The sequence below is a fragment of the Galeopterus variegatus genome, unplaced genomic scaffold (assembly GCF_000696425.1).
Source record: "Galeopterus variegatus unplaced genomic scaffold, G_variegatus-3.0.2 Scaffold1287, whole genome shotgun sequence".
In the NCBI taxonomy this organism is placed as follows: Eukaryota; Metazoa; Chordata; class Mammalia; order Dermoptera; family Cynocephalidae; genus Galeopterus; species Galeopterus variegatus.
In genome coordinates, this window is record NW_007727398.1 from 142,936 (window position 1) to 168,747 (window position 25,812).

Genomic DNA, 25,812 nt, shown 5'->3' on the forward strand with positions numbered 1-25,812 from the left:
CGGGGGCGCGCCAGGCCGGTGTTGGGGAGTCCCAAGCCCAGCGCGCAGCGGTGCCTCGGGGGTTCGCACTGCCAGGTAGATGCCGCGGGGGCGGCGCCCCCTGGTGGCGGACTGTGATCCAGGCCGGGCGGAGGCCCCGCCCATGTCGCCTCTCAGGCCCCGCCATGCTGCCTCGCTCACCGGGGCGCGGGGGGATGGAGCAGGAGGGGGGCCGAGGCGCCGCTCCCTGCAGACCTCGGCGACAGGAAAGAGCTGAGACCACAGTCAGCCGGGCCCCGGTTCCCTCATCTGGAAAATGGCATGCCAGTTGCATCTCACAGAGCTGTCGTGAAGACGCAAGGAGCAAATGTATGTAAAGCACTTAGGATGTCTGGTATATTCTGAGCGTTGAAACTGCCATCTGGAACCTCGGTGTGTCTGGTGAGGCAGCTCCGGTCAAAGAGGACCGGTGTGAGGCGCCTCGTCCTCGCCCAGTGTGGACCCGAGGCAACAGTCTGCCTCATCCGATCCCCTCTTCAGCAAGCTGGAGGTCGTGAGGGGTAAGGAGGGCGAAGGTTTAAACAAATGTTTGTCCCTGTCTGGGACCTCTGAGGTCACATTTATGGATCTGAGGATTTTATGGATATAAAAGGGTGCCTTGTGTAAGGCCCACTGATGGATCCACAGAGCAAAGAGAATGGGGGGTTCATAACACATTGGAAGCATGAATAGAAGCCCTTGAAATTAGCTGCCCCACTCTGCACTGAGATTGAACCTGAGTCCCAGCGCCAGTCCTCAGACTGCGGAAAGGAAGGAAGGGAAAGGGTAGCGCAGCTCCTCCCTGGCCCTGGGCGGGGGCAGCCTTGGAGAACGGAAAGGCTGGAAATGGGCGATTTCTCCAAGTGTGTGTGAGCAAGGTGCGGGCTCCTGTGAGTGTGCTGGGAGTATGGGAGAGGACTGTCCTCTGCTCCTCCCGGGTGTAGCTTGGCCTTCTCAGGAGCCCCTTCCAGCGTAGACTCCAGCAGAGGCTCTGAGCTAGGAATGCCTTCCCGGGACTGCTTGGTTGGGGCACTGAGGCCCTGAGCAGGCAGAGGTGGGTATGAGCACTAGCCCAGGAACCAGGACCGGGCCTGACATCACTTGTGGCCCGGTGTAAGCCAGCCCTCATGACCCTGTGGGATCATCTGAGCCTGGACCTGACTGCCTCTCCTGGCCTTACCACTTGATGGGTTCTCAGAATGTGCACAGGTTTTCCTGCTTCCTCACCTTTGTGCTCCTGGAAAGTCTTCTCCTGTACCTCTGACTCTCTTGAAATCCAGTCCACCCCTCAAGATCAGGATGAAGCCCCTTCTCTGATCTCTCAGCCGAATGAGCTCATAGAGCTTGTACTTTGCCCCGTGTTAGGTCTTATTCTCGCTCTGACTTATACCTCCTTGAAGGGCAGGGACCATGTTTGTCATCTTTAGTCCTTATACACATCAGGTACTAAATGAATAAATGAAGGCAGGCATGAGTGACAATTGGAAAGGGCCTCATTTTCTCCATCTGTAGGATGGAACTAGTCATACTGTCCTCACAGGNATTGGAAAGGGCCTCATTTTCTCCATCTGTAGGATGGAACTAGTCATACTGTCCTCACAGGGTGGTGGAAGCTCTGGACGGGATTTCTCCTCTGTGAATCAGCTCATCTCCTCCTCCCCCTCAGGGAAAGCTATGGATTGAAATGTGTCCACCAAAGTGTTACGTATTAAGTTCTAGCTTGGCCTTCTCAGGAGCCCCTTCCAGCGTAGACTCCAGCAGAGGCTCTGAGCTAGGAATGCCTTCCCGGGACTGCTTGGTTGGGGCACTGAGGCCCTGAGCAGGCAGAGGTGGGTATGAGCACTAGCCCAGGAACCAGGACCGGGCCTGACATCACTTGTGGCCCGGTGTAAGCCAGCCCTCATGACCCTGTGGGATCATCTGAGCCTGGACCTGACTGCCTCTCCTGGCCTTACCACTTGATGGGTTCTCAGAATGTGCACAGGTTTTCCTGCTTCCTCACCTTTGTGCTCCTGGAAAGTCTTCTCCTGTACCTCTGACTCTCTTGAAATCCAGTCCACCCCTCAAGATCAGGATGAAGCCCCTTCTCTGATCTCTCAGCCGAATGAGCTCATAGAGCTTGTACTTTGCCCCGTGTTAGGTCTTATTCTCGCTCTGACTTATACCTCCTTGAAGGGCAGGGACCATGTTTGTCATCTTTAGTCCTTATACACATCAGGTACTAAATGAATAAATGAAGGCAGGCATGAGTGACAATTGGAAAGGGCCTCATTTTCTCCATCTGTAGGATGGAACTAGTCATACTGTCCTCACAGGGTGGTGGAAGCTCTGGACGGGATTTCTCCTCTGTGAATCAGCTCATCTCCTCCTCCCCCTCAGGGACAGCTATGGATTGAAATGTGTCCACCAAAGTGTTACGTATTAAGTTCCGTAACTTAATCTCCACTGTGGCAGCTTTAAGAGGGTGGGAAATCCTATTATAGTAATTGAAAGGTAGGGCCTTTAAGAGGTGATGAGATTGTGAGGACCATGCCCTTGTGATCCATCCATGGAGTAATAAATTGATGGTTTAATGGTGGTCATGGGCATGGTTATGGTGGCTTTGTAAGGAGAGGGAGTGAGAAGCTTAGATTCTCTATGCTCAGCCATTCTTGCCATGTGATACCTTGTGTCTCTGTGAAGAGTCACCACCCACCAACAAGGCCCTCACCGGGTGTGTTCCCTGGACTTTGGACTTCCCAACCTCTGAAACTGTAAGCAGTAAATTTCATTTTCTTATAAATCACCCAGGTCCAGGTATTTTGTTATGCAGTAAATTTCATTTTCTTATAAATCACCCAGGTCCAGAAACGACAGAAACACAGTAATACGGGGACCCAGCTCAGTCATCTGTCCTCTCCTTTGCTCCTCAGCCTTCCCATCCTTTGGCCCTCTGCCTAGCAAATCTTTCCTATCTGAAGAGAGCCTCTGCCTGACCCTGCGTCTCTCAGCCACCAGCCCATGTCTGCCTCTTCTGAGCTGATCTTCCCCATCTCCCCATCCCTCCACAAGCTCCCTTGGCCTTGCCTGGAAATCATCTCACTTTCTGGAACCCACACCGATGCTTCCTCCACTGGGAAACGTCTCCTGACTATATTCCCCCATCCCCCTCACCTGTCCCCCAGCAGCCTGACAAAGCTGGTTTAAGTTTCCCCGTGAGCAACTATGTCAGCCCAGGTTCGTTCCCCATGGTGGAGGATTCTAGTGCTCATCCACATCTGCTTTTTCCCTCATCTGAGCACACAGAATTATCCTTCCCCACCCCCATGGCAGTTAGGCAGGGCTGTGTGGCTAGTTCTGCCAGTGGGCTGGGAGCAGAGTCAAATGTGTTCCTTCAGGCCAAGCATTATTTACCAGTGCAAGACCTTCCAGGACTTTCTTTCCCTGCCTCATTGATCTTGGCATGTAACAAAATGGAGGTATCTCAGGATCCGAGCAGTCTTCCCATACTGAGTCACTGTTTGGAAGCCACTGCCCTGCAGAGTCACTCAGACCGGCTGTGGACTTTATGTGAGCAAGATATAAGCTTTTGTTATGTCATGTGATCAAAGTTGGAGAGGTTTGTTACCACCATGGCCAAGCCTATCCAGAATGATTTACTGATTAAAGAGTTTGTTAAATAAATAGATGGCTGATAAACTGTAAAGATTTGTGCACGTTAGTTATTATTATTGTTATCAAGGTGGAGCAGGTGCCTGGGGGCAGAGACTTCAGCAAGTGGGTGACCCTGTGTAGTGTGGCAGTACTGCGGGGCTGGGAGTGGGGTGGGGAGGGATGAACAGGTGGGGTGTGTCATTGCAGGAAAACTCCCTGTCATTTACAATTTGTCAAGGGCCTGCCCAGGACCTGTTTACATATTTAATCTCTGATGAAAGGTTATAATGAATCTGGTGCTATTGTCAGGAGATCAGGAGATGGACATTTCTTCCAGGTATGTAGTTCCTGTGGTTGGGAAAGACAGGATTTTTCTACACACACATAGCCACTGCCAATCTCTCTGGGAATCTGTAACCTAATATTCTAGTATCAGTTTGATACTGACTGGATTTAGGCCCCAGCTTAACTGTCTCTCTCCAGCATTGAGAGAGGTTGAAGAAATCACAACATGGCTTTGTTTCTTAAGCAAGAATCTGCTAACCAGTCGCCAGATGGGGAGTGTCCCTCAAAGGTTTGTCTGTGTACAGAGTTCTCAGGACCTCCTCTTCTGAAAGGCTTTCCCTCTTTGTCCCTTTTCTGCACAACTCTCCTGGGGCTACATTGGCCCTGTTTGATGAATAGTTGCGATGTTCTGGTGCTACTTGAATGGAAGGTGGGTAAATGAAAAATTACCCAGCTCTCCCTACCTCCCTCCGCATGCCCACCTTACCTGGCCCTCAGTAGGTACTCCCACCTTCCTCCCACGGGCCATGAACCTCGGTGGGAAAAGAAGGGGCCTCCCACCATTTCAGTTTCCCCCCGCCCCCCACTTTAGAGTGACTCAGTAGGGAGATGGGGCTGGAGCAGAGGGAGAGGCTGGCCAGCCTGGTTTGAGTGCAGGCCTGGCCGGGTTTTATTTGTATTAATTTAGCCACAATGGTTACTTCCTTGATTTTAGGTGCCTCATCTTCAAATGGGGCCCTAAGACCAGTCTGGTGTCCATCATGGGGCAGTGGTGAGGATCACCCCAGAGGGCTTTGGGCCAAAGGGTACGTTATAGAGATATGGTGTTTGGTTATCACTGCATTTCCCCTCTCCTTTTCCAAGAGGGTCAAGGAAGGATGGAATAAAAGGGTTCCTGCAGACTCTTCCTTTCCTGACTTTTTGTCCAGTCCTTGAGGGACTGGATTGTGTGGGGAGAGGGAGTGGTGGAAGGACTGGTGGGGGTGGGGGGAGCATAGCTGTGCGTGTGCACAGACAGGTGGCCCTAGCCCTGGGGTCTGGCCTTTGAGGGTTTCCAGGCACTGGTGGGAGGCAGGGCCACTAGAAAGCCTCAAATTGGGAAGGGACCAAAGACCACAGTGTCCCTCTTGCATGCATAGTCACCCAAGACCCTTTGGATGGCTCTGGGAGCCAGACCCAAGTATGGCTGGTGTTGAATGTCCAGCCAGTCAGCAGGATGGGGGTTTTAAATCAGAGTTAACTGTATTAAAGAATTAACTGACTTTTTTCACACAGCCAAGCTTGCAGAGTGAGAATCCTTCTCTCAGTGTGGTAAGAGCCTAATATAAATGGGACCTCTTGGGTTGTTTTTCATGCCTGCTCATCCTTGTTGCAGCCATCAGGAACTCAGAGTCACCTTGACACCCGTCACTCACATGTGAATTTACTGGAAGCCTATGGAGTCTACACATTTCTCAGTAGCCCAAGCACAAGTGGGCATCCCCAGGGCTCTGCTGCACTGATGGCCCACCACGCAGGGTTTGAGGGCCACCCACTCAGCCGCACGAGAGGGGCACTTAAAAGTGCCATTCCTGGGTTCCCCTCAGACCCACAGAAATAGACTCTGGGGCTGGGTGGAGGGGGTTGGGAATACGTGTTTTTAACATCCTCTATGAGCATCTTACACTAAAGGAAGTTTAAGCTTTGCTCTAGAAGCAAAATGAAAGACACCATATATTCCCTCCTTGACAGTTGGGAGGAAAGATTTGCTGGGGAGTAGTAGCACTGGCTGCGACCAAGTAAGCAGTTATGATTATAATATTAGTTCTGTTTTGTATCACGGATTTAGCTGTTTGTGACAGTGATTAGGCCTCCCGAGAGCCCAGCACTGTGGGCCTTTGACTGTTACCTGCAGAACTTCTGTGAAGGAACCAGAAGTACCTGGTGCCTGCTAGTTTCCAGGCTGATGGGTTGAAAGCTGCATCACTTCTAATCCCCATGGCCAAGGGCCCCTGAGGGCTGTGGCATGCACACCTCCTCTGCCCAGAAGGTGCAGGTTCTATCTGCTCTCCGAATATGACAGCACAAATTCATGACCAAGTTACACCAATAGCAAAATTATATTAATAGCAACATCATAATAGAATAAAGGTTTGGGAAGACAACAATCTTCCAGAATCTGAAGGTTGGCATTCATTGTCTCGAATATGACAGCACAAATTCATGACCAAGTTACACCAATAGCAAAATTATATTAATAGCAATATCATAATAGAATAAAGGTTTGGGAAGACAACAATCTTCCAGAATCTGAAGGTTGGCATTCATTGTCCGTGAGTTCAGCTGAAGGAAGTGCCTTCAGAATTTGGTTAAATCATAGCGAGAAAGACCAAGGTTAGTTGCAGGGAATCATTTTCCAAGCAGAACCATTGCAAATGCTGAAACTGGCCCCTGAGGTTGCATGGAGCCTCCCTTCCTGAGTGAGATCCTTGGAAATAAGGCTGGTGGCTTTGGAAATAAGGCTGTCTGTAACAGTGCCTTCCACAAAGACGTAAGTCTCATGGTAGTTTGGCCACTGACATAGATTTTTTGGCTTATGACTGTACAAGGCCTTTCCAGAGGTCGCTTCTAGTATGCTTCTGGAGGGGGTCCTCCATGACAACTGGCACTTGAGGGTTGTATATGGCAAGGACCAATGCCCAGTTGCTCCAGAGGACATAGTGAGTCAGGTCTTTGCCTGGCAAAGAGCCAGGTGCAGAGTCAGTCTGGTGGGGCCATAAATGGTCAGGTAAGGGTCCCTTTTGACAGTCTCTGGTTCTTGCTGTGCCTGCCCCCAGTCCCACGCTGCTCACCGAGCACACTCTGGGAGGAGGCCCTATTGTAAATGCAGGGAGGCAAGGTAAGATCTGAGGGAGGCTCAGTGGAGAACCACATACTGGCACTGCCTTGCACAAAGTCAGTCTCCAATAAATAGGATATTTGTTGATGAAAGGCCTCCTTCATTGGCTTCTAACTCTGAACCTCTGTCACACAGCAACAGTGTCTCATAACCCAGGCACCCACATCCCTGGAAATAGTGGGAAGAGGCTGAGCAAATGTTGATGAAATAAGCAAGTTTGAAACCAGGAAGTCCGCCTTGCTGGCCTCGGTCTGTGGGCTGCAGCTCGCCATCCAGGTTGGTGACAGTTGACACCACTCACTTCATCACCTGCCTGCTGACATCACAGACTGCCTCTCGCTACTCCTCAGTGTACAGGCTGAAGTCCAGACAGGGAAGCGTGGGGAGGGTCTTCGCTTTACTCTGAGATGTGGGGTCCTGTCCCACTGAGATGGGGGTGGGAGGCTGGGCATCATGACCGCGTCACAGCCCCTCCTTGGGTCTTCCCTATGCTGTGGCCTTCTCAGTTTGAAATGTACCCCCGGAAGGACAGAGGTAAACATGTGCAGATCCAAGGACAGAAAGGTCTAGGGTTCACGGGAACAGCATTTGGATGACCCATCCTTGGGGTTCTTAGTCCCTGCTCTGGTGCCTGCGTGTGGGTAATGAAGAGGGGGCCGGACTTCTCAACATGACAGCTTCCAAAATTGTCTCTAGGGGTAGGACGTGAGGATCCGAGGGGAAGGGGAGCCTGCCCCCACTGGCTTCTCTGTTGATGCCAAACCCAGATGCAAAGGGGGCCACAGCAGGCATCCCTCTCCCCAGCCTGGCTCTGGCTACTGGTAACTCGTAACTCAGCCACCCCTTCCTCCTCGCACCCAGCTTCTTTGCAGAGTATGGGCAGTCAGAGGGAGAGCTGGGCTTCCTGGTAAGGAGAGCAGAGACCCTTTTCCTCTCTCTATTTAGGACCTCCTGCCCCCCAGGGCTGGTGAAGGGCAGGGACTGCCTTAGTTGGGGACCAGCACTGAGGAGAGCCTGGGCAGGTGGAGGATCCTTCCAAGGGGCCAGAAAGACCCAGCCCTCCAGCTCCGGCCCATCAACCCACGGGCAGGGTGGCCCTTGGGAACCATGTGGGGATTTTACAAGAGGGAGGAAGGGAAGGTAAATGGTGACTGGGGTTATCTTTCATATTCAAAAGCCAATAGGAACCGAGGTGTTGGCATGAGTGGGCACAGGCAGGCGTGGAGCAGGCGGCGCTGGCCGGGGTCAGATGAGACCGGGGTCAGATGAGGCCGGCAGCCTTCTCTTGCACGTCGTACTCCTTGTTCTTCTTCACCCTCCAGCTGATGAGGAAGAGCAGCAGCACGCCCAGCACCTTGTAGCCCACCTGCAGGCCCAGGTAGCTGCGGGCAGGAGGAGACAGGACCGGTGAGGGAGGGGGCCCTGCATGCAGCCCATGTCCTGGGACCAGGACCACCAGGCAAGGATGTGTCACCACCAGGTGGGGATCACTTTCCTCATTTCTTTGACCCCAAAGGGTATAATCTCCCAGAAAGTGTACAGGGAGCAGGCGCGGGACTCCTCACACAGCGATCCTCATCCCTCTGCTGGCGCCCCAGCCAGTCCCGAGGGTCCTGTCCTCCAGCAGAGCCAGAGGAGAGGGGCATCTTCTCACTGCCTCTTGGGCCACCCTTCTCCCGGCCTTCTCTGGCCCACCAGAGCCCCCGTCCAGCCCCTCAGGCCCACCTTCCCCACAGTTTCTGGTCCATGTGGTGATGCAGCAGGTGAGGTGGCTGGGAGGGGGCAGAGCTCAGTGGTGCAGGTTGCCCGCCCCCCAGCCCTGGACCTCTGCCAGGAGCCACACTGGAGCCCCCTCTCTGACATCATCCCACAGCCACGGCTTCTCCCTTAGACTCAGGCCTGCAGGGACAGCACACCCAGTGTGGCTCTGGGTCTTATTACCTGGATGGCTCCCTGTGAGCCCTGAAATGCCTGTCATGGTGGCCCCTGCTCCCTGTCCATGGCAGGGCCTGCAGAGACAGCACCTAGAGTCCTCTCCTTGGGAAGCCTGATAGTCCTCACATGAACCATCGTGAAGATGACCACTCTTTGCTAGGGACCTGGACATGGCCTCCATGACACACGTATATGCTGGTCCCTCACCTGTCTCGGAGAGTGTCACTGTCGTAGTAGGTGCAAGCTCCTCGCCTCCCCAAGCACTGCAAGCTCCACCGGATGCAGGAGTAGTCAATGGTGAGGCCGTAGAAGGCTGGAGATGGCAGCCAGGCTGGCATCACCGGGTGTCTCGGAGAGTGTCACTGTCGTAGTAGGTGCAAGCTCCTCGCCTCCCCAAGCACTGCAAGTTCCACCGGATGCAGGAGTAGTCGATGGTGAGGCCGTAGAAGGCTGGAGATGGCAGCCAGGCTGGCATCAACGGAAAAAAGAGTTCAGAGAGCCCAGGTCACGTGGAGCTGCAGGCAGAGGTGCCCGGCTGGGGTGGAGAGCCAAGCCCCCCAGCGAACCTGCACAGTTCACATATGAGAATGGCTCTGCCCCACCCTTGGGAATCACAAAGACTTTGGAAAGCAGAATAGCTTTCAGTGAAGCCTGCATTTCTCTTTCATCAGAAGGCTTAGAAGAGAAAAGGGACCTGGGCCATCCTTTCAGGGAAGAATGAGTCACGGGGGTGAACTTGATGCCAGCTCAGACATACGACATGGTTTTTACTTGTCCGTATACTTTAGATTGGCCCCAAGTGGTGATATACTCACCTCTGCTGTGTGGCAGAAGCCTCTCGAGGGCATAGACTTCTCAAGTACTTACACTGGCCCAGAGGTGTGGGTGCCCTTATTTTAATCAGGAGGAAAGTGAGCTTGGCTAGCTCACCATTATGTAGCCTGGAGGGGCCAGGGCTGAACTTTGAACCCTCGATTTAATGAGGTTCAAATCACATGTTCTTCCTTGACACCAAAATGCCGTATTGGATTAGGCAACACCCCCAGAAGATCTCCTAACATCCTGGCTGCTCAGAGCCTCTGCTCCAGGCCCCCTGAACTTCCCAGAAGCTGAGAGGTAAGTCTGGGCCCAGCAGGGGTTACACTCTACTGGCTGTTAAATATTCTGGATGTTCCCCAGCTTTGGATCGTTAGCTATAGTTCTAGGCAGTCACTGGACCGAGGAGGGGCTTGTCCAGGATTTACAGCCAGGCTGGGCCAGCCGTCCCGTTCTCAGAACCACCATGCTGAGAACAGCCACTCAGACTTTGTTTAGGGCCCTGTGAGAGGCTGCTTCCAGAGGAAAGAAAGAGATCATATTCTGCCTGTGGCCCCACCCGTAAGCGGAAACTTCAAGAAGCAGCCTCTCTATTCAGACCCTGCTCACTCCCAAGTCTCCAGGTGAACGGTGAATAAAAGCCGGCCAGACAGATTGACCTCCTATGACACTTCCCTCTGTAGAAATGAAGTCCAGAAGTTATCAATCAAATCCCAATGCATTAATTTTAAACCTGCTGGAGTTTATAAATGTGAAGTCCTTGTTTCTACCCCAGAGTGGAATTGTGTTCTTGTGTGATGCATGAAATCCCACCAGGCCTGGGTTGTCTTAACTATGGTCCCACATCGAGTTAGCTGAGCTCAAATGGAAAAACAAAAGCAGCAAGTGCTTTGAGCAGTGGGAAAGAATCCTCATTTTCAAGGTTGCTGGAGGGAGCAGGGCAGGGCTCCTCGGAGCCTGTCCCAGCTGCTGGTTGGGCTGGGAGGAATGCAGGATTTCCTTCCCAGCAGAGGTTTTAGAGTAAGTTACAAATGACAAGTTATTAATGAAAATGAGGAGCGAAGATGACAACATAGCCTCTGCCAGGTGGACAGGTGGGGCCCACTGCCCTGCATCCTCTGTGTTTATAAAACAGACAGGAAGAGAAAGGCCCAAATGGGCTCCATGGGGACTAGAGGAGCAAGTGGTAGTAAAAGCTGCTGTCGGGGGAGGTGTGGACCCGGCCCATGGGTAATGACGCCAGAAGGTCAGAAGTACACCTTGATAGCAACTGAAGTCCCTCTCACTGGAATCTCCATATTCTGCACTGCAGTTCACACCCACTAGGTCCTTAAATACATCCTCAGTTGAATTCAGTCTCTTTACTTCTGTTTACCTGTCATTGCAAGGTTCTCTGTATCAGTGCCTTGTATTAAATCCAGTGCATGGATGTGTCAAGAAGGGACAGCTCAGCATGAGCAGTCCGGGAAAGGGCCTGCAATGTGCCCCCACCATGCAGTCCACGCACCCAGGGAGAGCCACATGTTCCCTCCCTGTTGGGTGCTGCTGATCATTTGGTGCACAGCTCAGTTCCTCTGGGGGGCTGTGGGCTGCTTGCAGGCAGGCAGGGTTGGCCAACAGAGGGCCCCACTCAGAAGACACATTTGCTGAATAGTGGTTGGAGGAGTGAATTTTATAAAACAGGAAGGAAGCCAGGGCTAGGCTCAGCTGCTGTCCTGGCTGGGGCAGGAATGCAAGGTTTTGTTTCTACAGAGAGTTCTTGGAGAAAGATTAAGAAATTCCTGCCTTTAACTCTCAGCTAGGTATTCTCAGCTGTATCCACTTTTCATTTTTATTATATAATTTATTTTGGAATTAATGCCATAGATGGAATCTTTCCTAACTTCAAGCAATCAGGGAAACCATCCCATGGGTTTTGGCACCTGCTGTCGGTTATGCACAGCTTCTCTTTACCATGGAGATAAGATGGAGATCACCACATCCCTCGCCTGTACCCTGTGAATCTCAATGCCTTATAGCCTGGGCCACTTTTTGGGAAGGGCGGGGCTCTTAGACACTTACCCAGCAAGCGCATCAGTAAGAACTGTACCCCAATGGCAAATGACTTTTCTTCCTGGTTCACCACACTGAAAAGGAAAACAGGAATCAACAGGATTTGGGGCTGCCCTGTCCCTCAGTCAGGGGCAGGCGCCTTAGCCAGCCAGAACTTGCCTGCACCTGACCTGACCAGCCACCTGGCTGACTGGATTCACCTGGCTCAGTGCTCTTGTTTATGTCAGGGGTTCTCAGGAATGATCCCAGGATTCACAGCATCAGCATCCCCTGGGAACTTGTTCAAAATGCAGATTCTCAGGCCCCAGCCCAGACCTACTGGGTCAGAAGCTCTGGGGGTGGGGCCCAGTGATCTGCGACCCCACCACTGGTCTATGTGATTTTCAGGGCTGCCCAGAGCCCCCTTCAAGAGGCGGAGGGCAGAAGAGGCTGGCAGCAGACGGAAGGATGTGGTGGGGGTTTTTATAGCAGCAGGTCTGAACAGCTCCCGAGCCCCCTTCAAAAGGCGGAGGGCAGAAGAGGCTGGCAGCAGACGGAAGGATGTGGTGGGGGTTTTTATAGCAGCAGGTCCGAACAGCTCCCATAGAGTGTCTTATACCAGTAAAAGACAGTCCTGGTACAAAGTGTAATTAGGGCCCCTTGGCTGCAGGCTTCTGCACACAGCTAAAAGAATTCCCTACCCTGGGCTAGCTCTGTGGGTGTCAGACCTGCACAGCTGCACAAGGCCGTACGCCCAGAAAGGCCCCGTGCTTGGTTTAATGCTTTGCTGGAGCTGTCTGGAACTTTATACAAATGATCCCTGACTTATAATGGTTTGACTTGATTTTTTGATTTTATGATGGTGTGAAGCCATTCTGTTTTTCACTTTTGGTACAGTATTCAATACATTACATGGGATATTCAACACTTTATTATAAAATAGGTTTTGTGTTATATGATTTTGCCCACCTGTAGGTTAATGTGAGCACTCTTAAGGTAGACTAGGCTAAGGTATGATGTTCTCTGGGTTAGATGTATTAAATATATTTTCAGCTTATGATATGTTCAACTTATGACGGGTTTACCTAGATGTAACCTCATTGTAAGTTGAGCATCTGTCATTTTTGAGCCAGGGGCTTTACATTTTCATTTGCACTGGTTCTTGCAAATTATGTAGCTGGTCCTGCCCCTACCCTTTTTCCATCAAGAGGGAGAAATGTGTTTGGCTGCAGAAAGAGGTTGGGTGTTGGGGGAGTGGCCCTGTCATCCTGGCTGGGGAGTGCAGCAGAGTGGGGTGAGGAGCCAGGAGCTGGCCAGCAGAGGCACCTGCTGAGGGACTTGACTCCAGCTTTCTCTGTACTCTGAGCACACACACTGCCAGGTGGGTGCTTGTCAGGGACAAGCATTGGGGTTGAGGGGACAGTAAGGGGGAACTCGGAAGTAATCCCAGACCTCCGCGCACAGGTTGTTTCACACACCACCACGGTTCTGCTAGCACACTGGAAAGGGACCTTCCTCCAGCTCCCCTGAGGCTTGGCCCGGTGAGAGAAATAGTCACTGGGGTTAGGCAGGGGACTTGGGCACCCCAATCTCGCTTTCTTTTTTTTTTCTTTTTGACCGGTAAGGGGATTGCAATCCTCGGCACGGTGTTGTCTGCACCACGCTCAGCCAGTGAGCGCACTGGACATCCCTATATAGGATCCGAACCCACGGCCTCGGTGCTACCAGTGCCACAGTCTCCCGAGTGAGCCACAGGGCCGGCCCACCAATCTGGCTTTTGATTGAGACCTAGGGCCCCTCTGGTCTCTGCCCCATTTGGCCCTGAATTAATGCTGGCTTCCTGACCCCTCTCTCTCCTTCCATGTTTTTGGCTAACCTTCACTCCCAGCCTGTATTCCCATGCTTAGTTGGAGGCCAGGGCTGATACAAATAGTGCTTGGGTCACCTACAAAGTCATCTTGAAGCCTCTCCTTCTTCACACTAAACAGCATCCATTCTGTCATCTTTCCCAGTGGAATTTATCTTTAAACAATTTTGGGGTCCTGGGGCCTTCTCTGCATTTTCACCTCAGCCCCTGACCAGACTTGGAAAGAAGTTTTCTAGTCAAAACCATCCTGTGGTTGAAATGACTTCCCCATCCCTGAAGTTGACAGTCCTCAGGGAGGGGATTTTTTTTTTTTTTTTTCCCTTTTTGTCTTTTTTCGTGACCGGCAACGGATCGCAACCCTCAGTGTCGCGCCCGTACCGGACCGGGACCGGCAATGGGATCGCAACCCTCGGTGTTGCGCCCGCACCTCGCTCAGCCAGTGAGCGGCCGGTCTGTATGTGGGATCCAAACCCTCAGCGGGAGCGCCGCCGTGCTCCCAAGCGGCGCACTGTAGCAGTGCGCCACCGGGCCGGCCCAGGGAGGGGATTTGACAGAGACTGGCCCTCTCTCTCTGCTTCTCAGGGACTTCCCCATGAGATTACCCTGTCCCCTCTCCTCTCATGGCCCCATGCAGATTTATCTCAGGGTTAGTGGGTCCACCGTGGTCCACCTGACCCTGTATGTAAGAAAGGAACCTACTCCAGGGCCTCAGGTGAAAGTGTCAGGACTGGAATATGCACAGGATGGGGAGAGTAAAGAAGAAGGGGACAATGATGTTGGGGCAGGCCACATGCCACGGGCACTGAGCATCCCCACACGTTCTTGCTGGGTGTGCTAAGAATGCAGCGTCCTGACTGCTCTTTTCCTGGGCCATTTCTCAGGGTGGATGCACCCAGCAGTGAGTCAAAGTCATGCTGCATGCTATGGCATGAGGAACTAAGCCCTCCGTCTTTGACCCAGGGGTCTTGTGCCCTCTGCCAGCATCACTGAAACAGCAACAGCAACTGTGCCTTGGAAGCTTGCAAGCTAACCTGACCGCTAACTTTTAAATAGGGTGACATCCCAGATCCCAACAAAAGGCTGCTTCTGCTCCCCACTCATCAACTAGCCCTCTTGGGAAAACAGGTCATGGGCACTCACTAGCTGTTAATAATCATTAGTATTATTTGGTTAACAGTCATAATCAACCAATATAACTTGTTAACCAATAAGTCATGATTAACCAATATTAGCCATAATTAACCAATATGTATACAAAGCAATTTACCGTACAATGCTGACACCAACCCTTTGAGGTAGACATCATTATCTCCGTTTCATACATAAGGAAACTGAGGCTCGGTGACATTAGGCAACACCTGAGGACATTCAGACAGTATGTGGCAAAGTGGGGGCTTTGAACCTGCACCAGGAATCCAAATCCTGTGTTATCCCCTCTCTGCTTGTGAGGTGGGTGAGGACAGAGGGCAGGGAACAGTGAGATGGGCAGTGGGTAGATTAGGTGAACTTGGTTGAAATGTTTTCCCCTTTCGGAGAGTGAGGTGAAGGGAGGGTCATTCCCTGTAAAAAGCCCAGGGGCACTTCAGCGCCAGCCGTGCTTGGCCACCTCGCCACTCCTAGTCTGGCCAGCCTCTCCTCCAGACCTGAGGACGTGCTCCTGGCTCCTAGCACACTGGGACTTCATCCTTCTCTATAGCCATCTCTCTGTCTCTGGAACTTTCCTCATCTTCCTCCCTTTACTTTATGCATCCAGCTGAGTTCTCTTTCCTCCTCTTAGTTCTTTTAGGCTTTAACAATCAACCTCCAGGCATTTCCACAACGTGGAGCCAGGCAGCCTGGCTTTGACAGGTGGCTCAGCCATTCTGGCTCTGCATCCTGGATTGGTGATCTAACCCGCCAGGTGCAGGACAGAGGTGCTGGCAGGGCCTGCGTCACGTGAGGCTGTGGGACTGAATGGGCCCATGCAATGAGGACCCCAGCACAGAGCCTGCTGCCATCAGTATTATTTTCCTGCATTACTGAAACTTGCACATTGCGAAAGGACTCTGAGGGCCAGAAAAGGGAGGAGAGATGAGAGTGGGCGACTGGTCGTCAAGTCAAAGGGAAAGCGGGGAAGGAGGAGCTGAGCCCCTGGACCCTGAGAGGCACCACTCACCGCAGAACCATCATGTAGAGGGGGTTGTGAGAAATGCAGGCTACCAGGGCTGCAAAGGAGATAAGGAAGGTGGCCGGGAGCAGGAAGTGGGCGCAGGGCATGGGGCATGACCCCGACTTGGCTGATGCAGATCCGCCAGTCACACAGCTGCAGTTCAAATAGGTCTAGAAGAGGAAAGGGAGTGAAAAGGGGGAAATCTACCATTATTATTTCACCTCCACACACTTCATATGTCTGCATCAGCTCTTGCCCGAGTCCCTCAAGTGTCAATCCCTCTGCCCTCCAGGTCTCCAGAGAAGCTGAGTGAGGCTGCAGAGACCAGCAGATGGTTTCGAGCTGTCCCAGGGGTCCTGCCTCTATCACTGTTTGGGTAACAGAAACCGTCTTCACCAAAACCAGCTATCCAGCATGGGCAGGGCTCCTCCAGCAGTCACATCTGCATCTGTGTACCCAGGATCCCACTACCAGGCAAGGTCCACCCAGTTTGGAGCCAGGGGCCTGGGAAGGCTCTTCTCTGGGCCATGTCCCCCAAGCCCAGCAGCAGTGGTTTTGCGGGTTGTTTTTGCTGTTCATTGTTGATTGTAGGGGAAGGTACAAATAAGAGGAGAACGGTGGGAACTCAATGGAATCCCCTGAACTCTGCATCTGTCAGGCCTTTTCTGGAGCTTCCTGCCTGAGAGGAATTTCTTCTGTCTATAAAGGACTGTAGAGAAGGAGGACCCTGTCTCAAGTCTGCAGGTCCATGTGGCTCAGTACTGTTGGACAACTCACTTTGTCAGCCACTCCTTGTGTCTGGTGGTCTTTGCCTTCTTTCTGCAGTATCTGATGGTCCAGTCTCTGACCATTTAAGTGTCTTAGCAGATATTTAGAACTAATGAGCTCATATGCTTCCTTCTACCAGACGGTGAGAACTATGCACCCTCTTTACCTTGGCTCCTAAGAAGCTCAGAAATAAGTTATATACAATATTGCTCTTACCTCCCTCAGTCTGGATTTTTTAGGTGTAGATTTTTTCCTTATAATTTGCTATTTTTTTCCTTGATATTATGCTAATGGATTTTTATTTTGATGTACTTGTGTTGTTATTGGAAACTTGTCAAGATTATTTCTGGAAGTATATGAGTCAGAGGTGAGTAAATAAAGATAAGAAAACCACAGAAGCCACCACAAACTCTTCCAACCGGAAGGCAACGAAGAGAGCATCTTGTCCTAGCTCCTCGCCCTCCCTTTGCCTGACAGCCACACTCCTCTGTCCACCCACAAGGTGGCTGAGATGCAGCCTTGCCCTGTCCTCACAGAGAGGGGCGGCCACCGGGGGCTGGCGTTGTCCGTGCCCTCCACACAGGTTTAAGGGAATAAGGCACATTCACTCCTCGGGGCACCCTTATGGTACATGCATAGACTTCCCATTGCTCCCAGGGAAAAGAACATTTGACTCCGAAGCCTGGCCTGGCTGGCTCTGGCCAAGCTGGCTCTGGCGCCTGCCTGGTCCCTGGCCCAGCAGGGTGACGCTCTTCACTTAGTGCCAACACTAGCCTTGTCTCTCCTCTTGTAGCATGCCCAGTACATTCATGCCCTGGAGGCTTGCATTTGCTGGTCCCTTTGTCTGGAATTCTTTGCTCCCAGGTTCTGTTCTTCTAGCTGTTCAGTTCTAATGTCACCTCCTCAGGGAAGCCCCAGGCACTCTCTGTCCCATTAAATCTCTCCATGGCATGGTTAACTTTTTAAAACTATCTTGAGCATGTATTTGATAGTATGCAAACTCCATGAGAGCAGAGACCTTGTCTGATAGGTTCACCACCATGTCCTCAGCACCTGTGGCTGTGCCAGTGTTTACTTTGTTCAATAACTGGACAAATGAGTTGGTTTGCTGCTGGCTGATCCTAGACAGTCGCACTCATAGAGGGATGGATAGGACCTTGCCACAGTGAATGTGGGCTGCCTCAGTGGAAGGCTGGTGGCCAGAAGACACATGGCCTTGAACAGAAGTGCCCCAGGCTAAGGCAGGGCTCTGGATTCTGGTCCCAGATCTGCCCCTAAATAGCTGCATGACTTCAGGCCAGTCATGTGGCTGTTCCTAGGAGCTGAGGGGTTGACTCAAATGCCCTCGACTACCACTTCCAGCCCTAACCTTCCAGGCTCATGTCACAGAGGCCCTCTCTGCTTGATATATCTGGGCCAGGGCATATGGCTTTGCAACATGGCCAGGATGCAGGGCTCAGAGATGCCCATTAGTATCCGTCAGGATTAGGCTCGAAGGACTCAGCTGATGGAGTGCTTTGACTTGTTTCTGCTCTGAGCATTGTTAGGCCTCAAGAATGTGAATTTGTTGGACATTGGCCAATGTTTGATTGACTCTAGGCTGTAGACATCTGGTCATGACATCAGGGAAGGGGAGGTGGAGAGAGGCTGGGTGCGGCCCAGAGGAGGCCAGGATGCTGGTAATGAGAGTGCATGAAGCCCTGCCCATCCTGGTGCCGGCGAGCAGTCTTCGAAGGGACACACTGAGCCCCTACCGTTTGCTTGGTGCCTGCAGAGCTCACGTTAATGTCGCTGCAGCCTGCGTGGCAAGGGGAGAGGTACTCTACTCCATTGTCTCCGCAGACCGGGTGGAAGATAGAATCCGGGCACGAGCAGTCCCTGCGGCAGGCAGGCGGCTGCGGATGTGTAGAACTGGATGTGCTGTCAGCAAAACAGGAAACAAGGAATCAAACAAAGTAGGACCAAAGAAAAAACTCTATACTCCAGCCGTGCAAATTCCTGGCCTGGTTAATGAGCCTGTGCGTCTCTATTTGTCTTGGGTCATTGCCAACCTGGATCTGAATTATACCTACTGGAGCCAACGGTGAATTTGCCACTGTTCAATGGTCACAACACCTCTCCGTTTCTTCTGCGGCTTAGCCCAAACCCACCAATTACTCAGTTGGAAAGGCCTGGTCAGCAAACCCCTTGCCATAGCAGGAGTCAAGACAATCAACCAACCGGGTCCCTGATGACAGAAATGGCAGATGCAAGGGGGAAGTCACAGGCAACCGTCCCTCCTCCTCCCGCTGGGCTCAGGCTGGAGGCAGTGGCCGGGACCTCTTGAGGCAATCCAGGCTCTGGTTGGCTGCCTGTCTCCTGGGGCAATGAGGACATTGCCCAGGTCACTCTGCACCCCCTGAGCTTCAACCAAGGGGATTTCACTGGCTGATCTTACTGTCCCCCCAGCCCCCCATCTGATATTCATGATCTTCGTTGGGGAGGGCTGGGATAGGGGCTGACAAGCCACAGCACAGAGCTTCACTGAAATAATTACATTAGTGACAGTTAACATTTATGGGGCATCTCTGTGTGCCACTGTGCCCAGGAACTTCTCATGCACGGTCATCATGGTAAGTCTACAATTAATTGTTTGCCTTTTGTGGATGAGAAAACAGAAGCTCAGACAAGTAACTTCCCCCAATGAGTAAAGAGCAACAAGACTAGAATCCAGGCCTGTGTGATGACAAAGTGGTGTGCTAAACTCCCAGTGAAAGCCACCAAACGGCCCCAAGCCTTCTCGGCTTCTCACAATCCATAGCCTACAGAAGAGCATACACACCAGGGTGACTGTCCTGCCCTGGGCGACCCTCCCTTTCCTCATACCCCTTCTCTCCTTCACCCACCAAAGACAGAGGAGATTATTTCAAAGAGAAAGAGGAAAAAAAAAAAACAGGCTGAAAGGCACAGTGTCTCCAGATGTTGCAATCTCATGAGGCAAAGTCTAAAAGAAAAGGTCGTTGAGTGGTGGCACCCAGGAAACAATGAGTGTGCTCGTTGCTCAGCATCCTTCACGTCACAGGGCTCTAAAGCCATTTCTGAACGTGAAGCTGGACTTAAAATGCACGACTCATATTGCTTCATGCAAACGGACAGGTATGTTCTACCTGCCCTCCTCCTCACCTGCTCTAATTTTCCAAGTCTGCCATCACTTTCATTGATCTTCTCCAGATCTTTCAAGTCTTCTCTCATCTCTCTCTCCAGTAGCTCAGTGAATGCTCTGCAATTCTAGCCCACACAGAGCTGATGCTAACCATAGCTCATTTCTCAGTTTTTGTGGCTCACAGTCCTACAGAGTCATCCTCATACCAAACTAATTAGTTTTTGCTGCTTCCTAAAAAACAGAACCCTAACTCTGATTGCTAGTGGCCCACTAGGACCCTTTGATCTCTTCTCATAAAGGAACATACTACTCAAGACCTGATTTTCTAAGTTGCCATGTGAGAGATCAGATCAAAAGTGAACAGGGGAGAAGCAAGTGCTGGAGGCAGGAAGGAAGAGGTATAGCAGCCAGATCCAGGCTCTGGCCTTAGCAAAGGGTATCTCTGCACCCTTTATTCCCCTTACCTGGGAGGGTAGACCTCAGCCACGGCTGGGGTGGAGCATCCCATGAAGAAGAGAGGGGTACAGAGGATGGTGGAGATGGTAATGATGGTGGCAGCCACACGTGGGATGGTTTGCAGAGAGAAAACAAAACGCTTCATGAGGATCCCTCCAAATAGCATCCCCAGGGCCGCAGCGGGGAGGTTTACAGCACCTGCAGACGGAGGGAAGAGGCTGCTGTGGGTGCGCAGGCCTGACTGTGTGTGAACTGCAGACACCTAGTCAGACCACCGAGAAGGGGGTGCAGCCTCACGACGGAACTTTTGATATGTTAAACTAGAATAGTAACAGCTGGCATTAGTTGACCACTTACTGTTTGCCAGCACATCTAGAGCATTATCTTGACATAGAGGATTGCCCTGCCTGTGCAAAGAATAAAGTGGGGCCCTAGCCACCCAAGGGATGTGGGTTGAATGTGCATTTATTAAGCATCTTTCATTATCTGGGCCCTTGATGCATCCTTACTGTGACCAATGGGGTTAGCAAGGCAAGGGTGGTGACCCTGAGTTACTAGTCAGACGCTCAAGGCCAGAGGGGTGATGTCACAGTCAAGGGCCACACAGGAGGAGGTCGGGGGGTACAGGGAGTCACCCTCAAATCTCATGCCCTGACCACCTTGCCAAATCCATATGGTCAAGCTCACTTGGGGGTTGGGCCCAATAATTCCTGTGGGTACTTGGTGGAACCACATCAGTGGTTCTCAACCTCAGCTGTAGAAAACACTGACGCTGGGCCCCACCTCCAGCGGTTCTGGTTCCATCCATCTAGGGTAGGGCTGAGCATCTGTATTTTGTGAAGCTCTCCAGAGGAGCCTAAAGTGCAGCCAGGGTTGAGAATCCCTGGGCCACATACTCTCACCAAAGCAAACGGATTCAAGTCCCTGGAGAAGGAAAAAGACCCAGGAGGCATTTTGTCTAATCCCCAATTCGATCCTCCCTCTTTCCTGTTGACCCTGCTGATGTCAGGGCATTTGGGAGGCTGTCAGACTCTCAGCCCCTTGATGGAAAGGAAGGCAGACCCCCGTCTCCACCCAGTCCTGACTGGAATGATAGGAGTCCCAGAAATCTGCCAAGAACATTCTAGGTTGCCAACCAGGAAAAATGTCCTTAAAATTCTTTCTCCTCGGCAAGTCCTCCTCTGGCTCCTGTCTGCATCCTGTCTGGCCTTTGCCTGTCCCCGGATGGGTGGCCAGACGCCCAGCCCCTCCCTCGAGCAGAGACGCCCTGCTCCTGCAGTGCCCGCTGGTCTCACCGATGAGGAAGTTGGCATAGGATGCTGAGGCGCCATACTGCTTCTCCAGGAACTTGTTGAGGAATGTGGAGAGGCCAGCAATGACAGAGGAGAAGGTGCACTGGGCCAGGACCACCAGCATGAAGAGCGGGTTCATCAGGAGCCTCAGGAAGATGCGGGGAAACCCTGCAAACAGACCTCCATCAGGGGCCAGGCCCTTGGGCAGCCATCACAGGGAACCTCGAGACCGGCCACTGCCCTGCCGCCTCCTTCCAGGCAGCCCCTCTCTTCTTGGGGCAGAACCTGAAGCACCAAGATGTTTAGTGGCCAGTTTAGGAGCATGTAGCTACTCAGACTCCCACTCAACATGCCCAGGGACTAAATAAAATGAGATGTGCCTAAAAGAAACCAGGTGGCAGGCTGATAGAAATAGGACCAACACTGGCAACAGTCTCTCGTGTGAGCACCACCTCCACATGAAGGGAGGACACAGAAGAACATGGGGCCAGACCATGGAGTGCAGGCTGACTCTGCCTGAACTGGGGTCTCCTGGTACCTGCAAAGAAGCAGGCACCAGGATCCCTGGCAGAACTCCTCCTGAGCTGCATGCATACCTAGGAGATGAGCTGGTTACAGAACACCTGCTCTTCTTGTCCCTTACCACACACACGCATGGGCTGGGGCCCCCCGACCACCCCTCACCCTAAACCAGCCCACCCAGGGCTGCCGGGTCAGTTACGTTTAATGAAATGCACCAGGGAGCCTCTCGGCTTGGCCTCTTCCATCTTCCTTGCTTCGTCCACCACGGCAGGAGACTGCTGAAGGCAGCAAAGGGGGTGAGTGTTAATGGCACTGGCTTGCTGCAGCCACCCTTCCCAGGGCCCTTGGCCCCAGGGTCTCAGTGCTCAGGGCTGGGAAGCTATGAGACCCCCAGGTGTGAGTGTATGGGAGGGCATCCAGAGAATGTGCTCTTGAAGCAAACACAATCCGCATTTCAGTGAGCTGGTGCCTTGGCGGATGACCAGAATGCATCTGTGCCAATGCCGCCCACCATACCTATGGGCGTATTACTTCATATCTAACTTTCCCATGTCCAATGCCAAAGGTGTCTTCCTGGATCCTGCCCCTTCTCTATCTGTCATAGCTACACTTCTCCCCACCCTCGGATTCCAGGGCTGCTCGATTCTGGGACACTCTGGTCAAGAATGCCCTGTTGCCAGCTCTCCCTTTCTGTCTCCTCTCTGGGGTCCCTGCTTCCTTCTGGGCCCACAGGTGAGTCCTGCTCTAGGCTCTGTCCTAGCTCTTTGCCTGCACTTCCTGGGCATACTGTCTCAGTGAACTTGCCTACCTCTTCTCAACTGTCAGCTCCGGCCTAGGGCCCCAGCTCTGAACCGCCACACACATGCAAGGCCCCTGCGCTCTGACATGTCAGGATCTTCTAGGGAACTCATCAATGGGATCAGGTGCTCCCATTTATGCAGCGCTTGCTCCATGCTGGGCACCGTGCCAGCACTGTCTCCTTCCTCCAGCCTCCTTCCCAGCAGCTCTCTAATTATCTCAAGGATTTTGAGGAGGAAGTGTAGGAACAAAGCAACTGGCCTAAGCTCACTCAGCTAGTTTATAAGTAGCAGAACTGCAGTCAAACCAAGTCTGCCTGACCCCCAAACCACCATGATGTGCTGCCAACCTCTGACATGCTTCCCAAGATGAGCTGAGGTCCTTCTCCCCCTGCTCCTCTTCCCACAGCTGGGCTGAGATTTCATACACCTCACTGCCAGACACCAAGCTCTATTTCTGGCTCAAAGCCTTGGTACGAACTTGATCTCCTTCTTCTGCTCCAATCCAGCTCCCTGCTGAGTCCTTTGCCACACCCCTCCGGGAACGTCCGTCCTTGCCCTGTCCCAGCTCTCCAGCAGCCATGGCCCTGGGCAGCTGCATTCCCCGTTGCTCACCAGGCCTCTGCACCAGCCTCGTCAGATCCCAACCTTCACTCTTTGCTGTCCCCAACCTCAGCCTAGCTGCCATGTTGCCACCCAACTGGCCACCCAGTCACTGCAGAGCCTCAGAGCTCCCTGGGATTAGAACAAGTTTTAGACCCATCAGCCTACCATCAAGGACCCCACCCAGACTTGTCTTCCCTATTTTCCATTCTTGTCTTTTCCTGACTCCTTTCCCCACCAGACATGACTGGAAGATGCATGGAAGGTCACCCTGCTCGACTCTCAGACCTCCCTCCCACTCTTCAGTGCTAGGAATCTACTTCTCACTCAGTCCTTCAGGTTCAGACATCAACAGGCCCTATTTAATGCAAAAATCAACTGCACTGGTCACGTACTCAGCTTTGACTGGCTCTTAACCCTTTAGCCCAATTTAGATGAACTCAGCATTTCCCAAAATACGTTCCCTGACCATCCTGATCCTTGAGATGCTAATGTGGTAAGGGAACACTGAGGAGACACCATCTTTTGGAAATTCATCAGCATCCTCACCTCTCAAAGCCTCCGAGAAGCCCTACATCATGAAACTTGTTTAGATTTCACCCAGAATTTGCTTAACCTGCTGCAACTTCTCAGCTCTGTTTATTTTCTACCCCCACTTCCCTTTCTTAAATTACTATAAGTAGAGTCATAGGCTTTCAGAATCTTACCTCCACCCCTCTGGACATTGTTCGAGGAAAGAAAAAAAAGGGGAAAGAGGTGAGAACCAAGAAGGCTGAAGAAATGAGCAGGCCTAGCCACCAGGCTCCAATCCATCGGGGATCACCCGGGCTCAAGTTAACTGTGGCTGAAGAGAAAACAAAAGATACAGATGTTCGTTGAATGAATGCATGATCTCACCTTACTGGAAATAGAACCCCCGGTCAGGGGGAGCCTTACTGACTTTGTTCCCATGATGGAGAAGAGGCAAGCCATGAGCTAGAACCTTAGTCACGACAACATTCCTCTCCAGGCCATTCCGGTCTTCCCAGAGAACCGAGGCCACTGCACATGAAGCAGAGCATCAGAAAATCCCCAGGCTGAAAGGGGGCAGTACCTTCACGTCACCTTATTTTATTCCCAGCCCTTGGCAGGAATAATGACGAAGGGAGCAGACTCCCCAAGGGCTTACCATGGGCCCAACCTAGACCACACGCTTTACATCCATTGCCCCACCAGGTTCTCCGAGGAAGTCTTCGAGGCAGGAATTACATCTACCTACCCCTAACCAATCAGAGAACCGGGGATCTGAGGAGTTAAGTCCCTTGTCCAAGGTGAAGGCCAGCAAGGGCCATTTCATTGATGAATTTCAAGCCTATGTCTTCCTGGTGCCCAAACCTGCACTTTTAACCACTGATCTCTACTGCCTCCCAAAGGAGGCCCAATGAGCCTTAGGAGCCTGAGGAAACAACCATGGACAGTGTGGGCTGCCTGGCCTCCCAAGGAGAAGCTTTCTCCTGGCAATTCTCCCACACACATCTAAAAGCCTGCCACTGTGTTTCTCTGTGCAAAGAAACTATACGGAGGGAGGGAGAAAGTGGCAGAATAGTTTCCAGTCAAACAATGACAGGTGTCCCTGGCACTGTCCCAGGTGGATCAGGAGCTCAGTTGCTGGTCTCTTTGGGCAACTCAGGAAGTACCAGCAAAAGGCAAAGATGGCTTGATCCTGAGGCAGAAGATTCCCCCTCGCTTTCCACTTTCATTTGACATACAGGCAGATGATGCCACACAGATGACACTGTGGTCTGACAACCCCTGGGGACAGAGTTCGGGCTCTGGCAGCATGGTTGGGTTTAGTGCCTGCCTGATTCTTTGTGAGAGAGGCAGGCCCTGATCTGTGCACCAGGCACTGGGGGCCATGTTCTTCCTGAGGGTCTGGCTCAGTCCTGTCTTCCAGCCACATCTTCTGGTGAGTGGGAACTTCACATACTACCCACTCACTCCCCACACTTCCCATTCTCTTAGCTGTGTCCAGGTGGTTTCCTCCACCTGGGATGGCCTTCCCTACCCTCACTACCTGCAGAAATCCCACCCTTCCCTGATCACCCTGTGCAGGACTGCTCTCTCCTGCTTTTGAACTTTGCCTGTTCCTCTGCAACAGTGCTGACCTTCCCTGTCTTGTGGGAGGCTGGGTGGTGTAGGACATGCTCACAGATGCCACAAGCCCCTGCTGTATTCATCCTGGGGCTGGCTCCCTGAATGGTTAACTCAGTACTTGTGCCTGTGTCTACGGACCACATTTTCTTATTCTAAGATACACAGTGATTTAGTCTGTACTATTTTTGAAGAGTACAAGCTCATACCTGTTATCTTCTAAATATATATTAGGCTTTTTCTAATCTTTACAACTCTATTTTACTATCATTAGCCCCATTTTACAGATGAGGAAACTGAGGCAGAGAGGAAGTGCAGGAATGAGTCAGTGAGGTGGCAATGAGCATTTGGAGTTGGAGCTTCATCCCCTGGCCTGATGGACATGGGGCCTGCTTTCTGGAACTGGGGATGAAGTGGGTGTCCTCTGCATACACTCACCTGTGTTGACCCTGCCATAGTCCACAAAGATCTGCAGCATGACAGAGCCCAG

The 25,812-nt window shown here is 52.1% G+C and overlaps 2 protein-coding genes across 2 annotated transcripts in view; both read right to left on the reverse strand.

Annotated features, from left to right (window-relative positions):
• The window catches only part of LOC103593160 (chromosome unknown open reading frame, human C3orf36), a 5,821-nt gene extending 1,409 nt beyond the window's left edge, over positions 1-4,412 (reverse strand). Inside the window, 4 exon segments of the mRNA XM_008576099.1 lie at positions 938-1,006; positions 1,009-1,058; positions 1,724-1,833; positions 4,401-4,412. Coding sequence (XP_008574321.1) covers positions 938-1,006; positions 1,009-1,058; positions 1,724-1,833; positions 4,401-4,412 — 241 coding nt within the window.
• A 4,674-nt stretch (positions 4,413-9,086) lies between these two features.
• SLCO2A1 (solute carrier organic anion transporter family, member 2A1) overlaps positions 9,087-25,812 on the reverse strand; it is a 61,527-nt gene continuing 44,801 nt past the window's right edge. The window contains exons 13-21 of the mRNA XM_008576100.1: positions 25,761-25,810; positions 23,900-24,036; positions 21,992-22,070; positions 21,274-21,438; positions 19,987-20,176; positions 18,135-18,300; positions 15,619-15,782; positions 11,627-11,691; positions 9,087-9,217 (exon numbers count right to left, since the gene is read on the reverse strand). Of these exons, the coding sequence (XP_008574322.1) occupies positions 9,087-9,217; positions 11,627-11,691; positions 15,619-15,782; positions 18,135-18,300; positions 19,987-20,176; positions 21,274-21,438; positions 21,992-22,070; positions 23,900-24,036; positions 25,761-25,810 (1,147 nt within the window). The remainder of the gene's footprint in view (positions 9,218-11,626; positions 11,692-15,618; positions 15,783-18,134; positions 18,301-19,986; positions 20,177-21,273; positions 21,439-21,991; positions 22,071-23,899; positions 24,037-25,760; positions 25,811-25,812) is intronic.